At 36.1% G+C, this 9,856-nt stretch overlaps 1 protein-coding gene across 3 annotated transcripts in view; it reads right to left on the reverse strand.

Moving 5' to 3' along the window:
* The window catches only part of MSRB3 (methionine sulfoxide reductase B3), a 182,809-nt gene that overhangs the window by 69,468 nt on the left and 103,485 nt on the right, over positions 1-9,856 (reverse strand). For all 3 annotated transcript variants that reach the window (XM_010841577.1, XM_010841576.1, XM_010841578.1), the window contains exon 5: positions 8,835-8,863. In XM_010841577.1, coding sequence (XP_010839879.1) covers positions 8,835-8,863 — 29 coding nt within the window. The remainder of the gene's footprint in view (positions 1-8,834; positions 8,864-9,856) is intronic.

Here is a 9,856-nt window from a genome sequence, read left to right on the forward strand (position 1 = left end):
TTGGCATGGTCCATCTAGTCAAGGCTATGGTTTTTCCTGTGGTCATGTATGGGTGTGAGAGTTGGACAGTGAAGAAGGCTGAGTGCCAAAGAATTGATGCTTTTGAACTGTGGTGTTGGAGAAGACTCTTGAGAGTCCCTTGGACTGCAAGGAGATCCAACCAGTCCATTCTGAAGGAGATCAGCCCTGGGATTTCTTGGAAGGAATGATGCTAAAGCTGAAACTCCAGTACTTTGGCCACCTCATGCGAAGAGTTGACTCATTGGAAAAGACTCTGATGCTGGGAGGGATTGGGGGCGGGAGGATAAGGGGACGACAGAGGATGAGATGGCTGGATGGCATCACTGACTTGATGGACATGAGTCTGAGTGAACTCCAGGAGTTGGTGATGGACAGGGAGGCCTGGCGTGCTGTGATTCATGGGGTCGCAAAGAGTCGGACACGACTGAGCGACTGAACTGAACTGAACTGAAGGACATAAAGTTCTCCTGTGATAGATTCAATTTGGGGCCTCTATTATTCTTCCCTTCCTATCTCTACAGCCTTCACCATGTGATTTGACAGTTCTGCCCACTAGAGGGATGACAGAATACTTAACACCACATGACAAGTGAGAAGAACATGCTCTTTCCATTTCTTTCCTTTTGGCTTGAACATCCTCGTGCTTGGTCAATGGGATACTACCAGATCTGCTGCAGAGACTTGAAATGTGCTTGCACAGTGGGGCTTGCCTTCTCTTTTACCATTAATGATAAGACTTGTGAAGCAGACCTGAACCTAACCTGTGAGTAGTTTATGTCAACCAACTCCCACCCAAGCCGTAGATGTGTGAGCACAAATAAACTACTGTTGCTTTAAGTCACTGCTTCTTATGGTGTCCTTTCACACTTTGTCACTGTGACGATCACTAACTGACGGGCCCAGTGATCACACAGACCATAGTATACTATATTTGTAAGATCATTAGTTTAAAGGATCATCTTTAGGTTACTGGTGGCTCAGAGGTTAAAGCATCTGCCTCCAATGTGGGAGACCTGGGTTCAATCCCTGGGTCAGGAGGATCCCCTGGAGAAGGAAATGGTGACCCACTCCAGTATCCTTGCCTGGAGAATCCCATGGACAGACAAGCCTGGTAGGCTACAGTCCACGGGGTTGCAAAGAGTCAGACACAACTGAGCGACTTCACTTTGTTTCTTTCTTTAGGTTATTAATAGATAATGTAATCCATAGCCATTAATTTTATCATTTAATCAGAAGTAATCAGTGACTACTAACTATTTACCAGGGAATATTCTAGGCACTGGGCTATTCAGGGTATGGAACATTAGCTTCCCTAATAAACAATGGCAAAATCTTAGTGGCCTATTACAGTAAAAGTTTATTTCCCTCTACATAAAGGCCAATGAAGATGTTCCTGGATGAAGAGCTCTCCTGAGTGGATCTCTTCCAAGTATGACTCAGGAACCAAGACTCTTTCCATACTGTGATGCCATCATGTTCAACATATACCCCTGATGTCACCTCAGAAGGGGAAGTGAGATGTGGGAAAGCTTATTGGATACTTAATCCACTTAGCCCAGAAATGACATATACTCCACTGGGAGAATTAGTCATATGTCCCCACACAGATGCAAAGGGGCTGGAAACTGTAATCTCTGGCTGAGGAGCCACTTCCCAGCAACAACTCTACACCATGAAAGGGGAGGATAAATCTTCGGTCGTTAGTTAAGCATTTCGATCACAGCTGGAAAACAGAACAAAGACTCCCAATCTCTTAACTAATTATCTCACACCAGATACCAGAATTATAAAGGTGAATAAGACATGATTCTTGCCTTCAAAAAAAGTCATAGACTTGGAGAGAAAGAGGGATCCACACAAATAATTATAGCAGATAATAAATGCTATAGTAAATGTAAATACAAGATCCAGTGTTTGTACAGTGGAAGGGATGATGAATTTCTGGGGAGGTGTTAAGGAAGACTATATTTAATTGAGGGAGTGATGCCTGAGCTGAGCCTTAAAAGGCAAATAGAATCTTGCCAGACAGATGGAGAAGTAGGGGAGGATGCTAAGTGGAGAAAACAAAGGTTTGCATCATATAATGGGGCAGAGCCTTTTTCCTGATAAAGTTATGGTATCAAGGGCAAGAGGGAAGAGGAAAACACTTGTATTTACAATGGTAAAACAGCTTCTTGCTTCACATATAAATTTGGAATAACATAAGTTTCTTAATTGGGCTTCCTTGGTGGCTCAGCAGTAAAGAATCTGCCTGCCATTGCAGGAGATATAAGAGATGCAGGTTCAATCCCTAGATTGTGAAGATCCTCTGGAGATGGAAATAGCAGCCCACTCCAGTATTCCTGCCTGGAGAATCCCATTGACAGAGGGGCCTAGTGGGCTACGGTCCATGGAGTTGCAAAGAGTCAGACACGACTTAGCAGCTGAACAACAAGAAGAAGTTTACTAATTAGAGCAGCTTTCATTTCAATGAGCACTGCTCTGGAATAATGTTCTCTACAGAAGGACAAGTGCAATCTGTGACCTGAGCAAGATGGCAAGTGCCAGAATATATAGAGTACCTAGAGCAGACAACACAGAGATGGTGATACTTAAGGAGGCAGAATTCAGGAGAAAAAACACTGAATGACAAATTATCTCTCCTCTCAAAGTCTTTGTCAGGTAGAATAAAACAAACAAATAATGGTAAAAATGATGAATTGGGTTGATCTAATAACTATGTATCACACTCCTTATGTTGCAGAGAATATACTTTTCAAATCACCCACAGAAGAGTTATAAAAATTAAACACCAACTAGGCCCCAAGATAAAAATCTAGTAAGTACAGAACGATAAACTTAGTAAAAAAGTAATAAGGTCACATTCTTTGACCACCAAAGCAATGAAACTGAAAATTACTAAACAAAAGTAGCAAGTAGAAAGTTTGGAAGTTCAAAAAAACACTTTCCTAAATAATCAGTGTGTCCAAAAGAAAATCAAAACGGCAGCTACTTAAAATATGATTTAAAAATATCTCGGAGTCAGTTAAAGCTTTGATGAAGGAAATTTATGGTTTTAAATGCTTTAATTGCAAATTAGAAGGAATGAAAGCACAAAATTTAAGTCTATGACATAATGATTATACATGAAATCCAAGAAAACCAATTGAAAATTATTAGAAGTAAAGAGAGATAAATCTTCACTCAGATTTATCTGCTCCAGCACCTCAGTACTTTGCCACCAGGCCCCACTGCTTCCTGGTCTCTAGTCTGTAAAAGGTAAATGAAGGGCTATGTCCCCTCTAAGTGATTCCACACAATCCCATGAGATTGTTACAGAGGAGGTTGCCTGATTTTCCAGGCCAACCTTGAATATGATCCAGTAAAAGAATGAATTAAAAAATAAATAAAAGTGAAGAGAATGGTATTCACAAACATTTGTCATTGTTCTCTTCTAAGTTAATCTCTCTTAATGATAATCAAATGTGAAATGTCACTCCTTATTAAAAGCTATAGAAAAACTAAACACTAGCCATTAGCATTATTAGGTTGTTCTCTTAAAAGTGTTTTCTTTAAGGTAGAAAGCAGTGAGATGCTTTGAACAAAGTAAAGAAAGGTGAATTTAACAAAATTTAAAATATATTAGCTTATATCTAAATATCAAGAGTTCTTTAGCACACCATCTGGATCTAAATTTAACCTCGGTAGCCCTTCTCAGCTAAATATGCAAAGAAATTCATGTGAATTTGTATAACAGACCAACCAGCTAAGAGTCTATGAGAGAAGGAATTGTATCCCCTCTGCTCAGAGGTAGAGTATCAGCATCTGGCATGTAGTATGCCTAATAAATATATGTTGAATGATGCCCAAAGACAGACTTCAATATTCTTACAGAGATTTATATTTTATTTCCTGGCTCTTCACTGTTAAGAGAACCTCAAAAATAAGAAATCTAAAATAACAAATAGATTTGTAGGAGTAAAATGATATTGTCAACATATTCTCATATTTATAAGATCTGAAAATGCTTTCCTTATTAATATTTCTTGAGAAAGGCTTACTATGTTCGGCAGATTGTCCCATTTGCTAATAAACTTTCAAAATTCTAGTTCTATATTCAAATTCCCTATTTTCCTTAATTTAGTGACCACTGTTAACAGCCCACTCTATTTTTCACCACCCATATGTTTTTGCCTCAAGCTTTAACTGATTATATTCTTTGATTTCCTTTCCCTGGTGTAGACTCCTTTTCAACTACAGATCTTAAAAGCGACACTAGCTGCTTTTTGTTCCTTGGAGCTTTTGAGGGTTTTTTTTTTTTCCTCTCTCTCTCTTTCAGGATAATTATATTCTGTTGTGCCTTTTATTATCGTGTCTTTTAGGATCTCCTAACCTTGTACACTCTTGGACTTTATTTAATAGTGAGCTCTCTCCTCCACTCTCCACACTAAACCATGCTCATTAGGTTTCTTAATCCTCCATAATTTGCTTTCATGAAATCTTATACCTTTGAGTTGCTGTGTTCTATGAGCCCATTTCCTTAGTACTGCTATTCCAAGCAGTCCAGAATCAACAACCACTAAACATAAGCTTATTCACTTTCTCAGCCAACATGACTCTACAGGAAAAAAAAAAAATCTTTGTTTTGAATGTTTATGGACCATGAAACTATACCATTTAACTTGGTATTTCATTTTCTCACCCAAACACTGCCTGAGAAGGTGAGGACCACAAAATGTAAGACTCTGGGAAGTCCTTACCATACAGTTTTTAACTTATAGGTTTCATGTTCTTCTTGGTCAAAAAACTATTTTAATAGAACAGAAATAACAATATCCTGATGTTATGTAGTAGCTAGTAAATTCTAACTATATCTTTTCCTCATACCCAGAATTCAGGAGATGAGAAAAAACATCTTTTTCCAGTTATTCTGCAAGCGCTCTGCTTTTCCAAACGGGTTGTTTTTTAAAAGACACGCTCACGTCACTGAAATTTGACTACACAGCCAACTTTGATCTTTTCAGCAATGCATTCTTTGCTTTGTCTTCGGTTCTGCTCATCACTGGCACTTTTGCTGATAGGTATGTACGGAAAGGCCAAGAGAGCATACAGTCTGGGTTTTGTTTTAACTTCCTAAGGACTTGGGTTAAATTTTTAAAAAACAACAACAACACACAAGACAAAACCCAACCAAACTTGGTAGTGAATTGAAAGAGTTAATGAAGTTTCCAAAGGTGCCTAGCTTATTCAAGCAAAGTTTACACTTCAGCCCTGTGCATGTTAACTTATGATTCTCCCCATCCAGATGATAGAAAGCAAAGCCAGTAAGGTCTTTATTTAATTGGTTTGCATCCACACACTGACCTCCAGGGCTCTGTTGACATAGCCTATCACGCAATATGCTCCACAGTTCTCTGCCTCTTTCAAAAGCATGTTTCTCCTGAGGTTTGATATATGGCTTTCATGTTTAATCACTACACGAAACTCAGTGTTCTGCTTCCTCCAGCATCAACTAACTTCCCTTCTTGGGAGGTGGGGAAAGGAGCACTGCCTCTTGCTACTTCTGAACATAAAAGGAAGTCTGTTTTACTCTATTAGTAAAATCACCAACTACTCAGGATCATAGACAAGCAACATTAGTACATTAACTAGGAAACAGTATTAAAATGGAACCCTTAAAACTCCTTTAGAAACAAGGTAGGCTGATTGTTCTCAATTGGCAAAGCTCACCTTTAGGTCACTGGGTTATAAACAGAAATGGGGGTTAAACAGGATATAACTCGGTACATAGAGGACACAGCTAGACGGTAGCTAAAGTTTGCATCAAATTAGTCTTGAGAACAGAACAATTCTGGGGTTCTCAGATTAGAATTAATTCAGCACCTTCTGATTTTTTCTTAACCTTCACCACATGAATAGAACTTCCAAAATCTCCAACTGAATGTGGACACGGTAATGTCAAGATCCTTTCCATAAGAATTCGTATGTGACTCAAATTTCTGAGATAAATGAAAACCTCAGAAAAATAACTGACTTATTTCAATAAGTCAACACAATTTATAATTTTCAGGTTTTAAAAATCACATGAAATGTATTTCACTTTAAGATAATTCAAGCAAAAACAGAAAACTGAAACAAAAGGCAAAGTATTGATAACAGTAAAAGCTAGATGATGAATGCGTATGTGCTTACTATACTATACCCTCTACTTTTATATACAGTTGAAACTTTTTCATTTAAAAATTTTTTAAACTTTAAATGTGCAAAATTGTTTGTGAATCTGCTTTCGTAGAAAAAATCTATACAACTTTGATAAGAAAAAATTAAAACACTTCCTAGGCTGATCATTTAAAAAGTGACATTATATATTTAAAAAGTGACATTTTTCACCATGTTCTGACAATGAAAACTTTCCTTCCTTCCTTCTGAATCTCACTCTACAGCCTGAAACTCATTTATACAAACTGCAAATATGCAGTAAGCTGCATAAGTTGGGTGCTTTACTTGAAGGACCCAAATAAACTGTACACACACACGCACACACACACATATATATATATATTTTTTTTTTTTTTTTACTTTGAAATTCTTTCCTTTATGGCTAGTCATTGACCACACTATTTATTTTTTTAAGAGCTTTTCTTTTTCTTAGTAAGATCAGCATCTTCCTTCATTTAAAAATCTTACTTTGTCAGGAACACTGTTACAGTTGTATACAACATTAAACAGAGCTAGTTTACTTTCTGTATTTGATGAACAATAGAGAACCTGAACCTATTAAAGTCATATATTTAATTGTTCCAACATGCTACCTTATTCTAACCAAGGTTCACATGCTATAGAATGCCAAAGAATACATTTCTAGCTTTCTTTGTCATGATCCCTTCTTTTGATATTAAGCTAAAAGAATTTATAAGAAAAAAAAGAATTACCTGATTCTTAACTTGAAACCATCTGAATTCTTTCCATGACATATTTAGATTCAAAATTAAAAGAAAAAATAAACATTTAATCATATTCCCTGTAAGATTTTTCAGAGCACAAAACTTTGGAGCTTTCAGAGACAGGCAGATGTTGTGCATGAAACATGTTTAAAAAAAATTAAGACTTAGAAAAAATAAGAATCATGAACAAAATCTTTGCTCACAAGAGTGAAAGATGTGTGCCTGTACAGATGTTATAACTATTTTCATGATAAATACTAACCTTCACTACAGGAATTTAGCAGCACACTTTAATTTGGATTTGAAAATTTAACATAAATTTTCTAACTTTGACAATAGCTGCCTAATATTTCAGTTTTATACACTATTTCCAGGTTTTGCCTTCAAAATGAACCTAGTGGACTTTTTCATTTTTAAAAGTTATATTCCAGATCCTGTAGGCTAAACCCAGTTTTTGACTTGATTTTTAAGGGATTTGACCATAATCAACGGGATTTTTAGTAAGTATTTGATGGCTGATTGGCAATGATAAAAAGGCAGTTTTATGTAAAAATTAATCCTCACTTTTTTCCATTTCTCTTTTATTATATTTGAATATTTAAACTATTTAAAAATGACAAAGACTTTTTACCCTATTTTGAATATTTTACCCTATTTTACTCCTATGAATCAATTAAACAAAAAAGTCAAAAGAATGGATACCATGCCATCATGCCTTTAGTCTCCACATCATCAACACTGTAAACCAGAAATGTTTACCCTCTATTATCACTGTCACATGTGACTCAGAAGCTCAAGAGCACACAGAATGGAAAGATTTCTGGTATCACAGTTCTTAAATTGGGTGAAGTTGTTAACGCACACGTACAGATGTCATATTTAAAGGGTCTCACGCCAAGTTGAACAAATTCATTAAGCCATACAATAAAAGATACAGTTTTTGAAGAAGAAAAACATATCAGCTCCTTAACATCACCATCAAAAAGTACAGTCCTTGGTTCCTTTGTGAACATAACAAACAAAAGCTTTTTTTAAAGTTAAAACATACTGGACTCAAACCAGAGTAAGAATGTTACTTTTAAATTCAATGAGTTATATATTTTTCTGCAAATTATTTTCTTCTGGAATTGAAAATTAATGTTTATCTATTAATACTTCGATAAAAGGCATAATTCCTTTGTACTGAACATGAGGTAATTTTGGTCCTTTAATCGTAAACACCGTCAGAAACTCTGGAGCGCGGAAATCTCAGCTAGTGACACGAGGACACAGTCAAGTGTAAGGATTATATAGCTATATTCATGCTTAATGAGAAGAAAACACCCAGTGAGGCTGACATGCCACTGTTTGTGAGAATGTAAACTTTGTCTTGACAGAGCCAAAACAATGACTTAAGGTGACCTTCGCTTCCCATCACCCACATCCCTGGCAAAACAAATTTTAACAAATGAATAAGTCATAGACAAATCTCTATTTCTACTGGCTAAAACCCTTCACAGTTTGCTGGATTAAATGTATCTATTACCCATATGTGATGACAAGTCACTTGCAGAGAACCTTCAAATTATTCAGGATTTTTGTCCACTGAGAGAATAACATTCTGTTTTTAGCAATGAGTATCTATGACCTTCACCTTTGCTTTTAAAATGAAACTCTGCAGATATAGAGCCTTTAGTACTTATTTCAGAACCATCGAGAATCCCAAAGTGAACATCTTAATAACTTATGATTCCAAACAGTCAATAGTCCTGCTTTGAGGTGGGGTTCATGTTTTGAAAAGAGACTGCCTAGTCTGTTTAAAATCAAAATGGTTCTTGATCTGATGAATTACTCCTCAGAGAATAATGTAAATAAAATATACTCAGAATAACATTATTAATATAAACATACCTGAACCGGAGTCAAATTTGGTTTCTGACCTGCAAAGGGAAAGAAATTTTTTACAATATAAAACTTGCTTATTAAACAGTAACTTAAGAAGGGGGAAAGATGTAATAGTTACAGATTTCAGTACATTGGTCAACAAGTAAGATAGCTTTTTAAAATGTAAATACATATTTATTTTAACCATTTTAAGTGCATGTATAACCTTAGGTCCTCTAAACATGTATATATCCATAGAGATGGCACAGTATGGAAAAGATATTAACTTTTCAGCATTTTTTTGAGAGAGAAAGAGAATAAATTTTGTAAAACAAAAAAAAAAAGGCAGCTAACCTTTACAGATTAACTTTTCAGTAATATATAAAGCAAGTTAAAAAACTCTCAAATTTTAAATTATCCTTTTTACTTATTATTAAAGATTTTCAATTATTCAAAATCAAGTAATTTTTCACTAAGTTCTTCACAGAGTAAATGAACCTAGTAACCCCATACATTTAATAAGAAGGAGAAAAAAAAATCTGAGCCCTTGTGGGAACATGATGTTTCAGATATAGGTTAATACTGGTTGTAAATTCAGAAGCCTTTGAAGCTCTCAGTCTGGCTGTGGGAAAACTTCTGTTGGGTAATTACTCTCAAGATGCTGCTGATGTGCTGTCAAGCAGAATTAACCCTGTGACTAGGCCTATCTACACAAGCTACTATAAGACAGCATTGTCTATATCTAGCTCTCAAACCAATTAGTGGGCATGCTCCAGTTGGATTTATATCACACATTAACAATCAATAGTATATATGTTCACAGCTGCCACAGCAAGATACAAGAACCGACCAGCAGGAGTCCTGTTAAAGGATGTTACATTGACAGAGAAGTTTTTTTTTTTTTTTTTCCTGAGGAAATGTAGTTAACTAAGTGGGAAAGGAGATTTCTTTGAAATTACGCCAGGGTACCAAAGCACTTTTGGAAGTGGTGGCTTTCTTTACCTAAATTAGCTTCAAGAAAAGTCATCAAAGGAGGAAAGGGGAAAGGA

The sequence above is a fragment of the Bison bison genome, unplaced genomic scaffold (assembly GCF_000754665.1).
Source record: "Bison bison bison isolate TAMUID 2011002044 unplaced genomic scaffold, Bison_UMD1.0 scf7180017864163, whole genome shotgun sequence".
Lineage (NCBI taxonomy): Eukaryota > Metazoa > Chordata > Mammalia > Artiodactyla > Bovidae > Bison > Bison bison.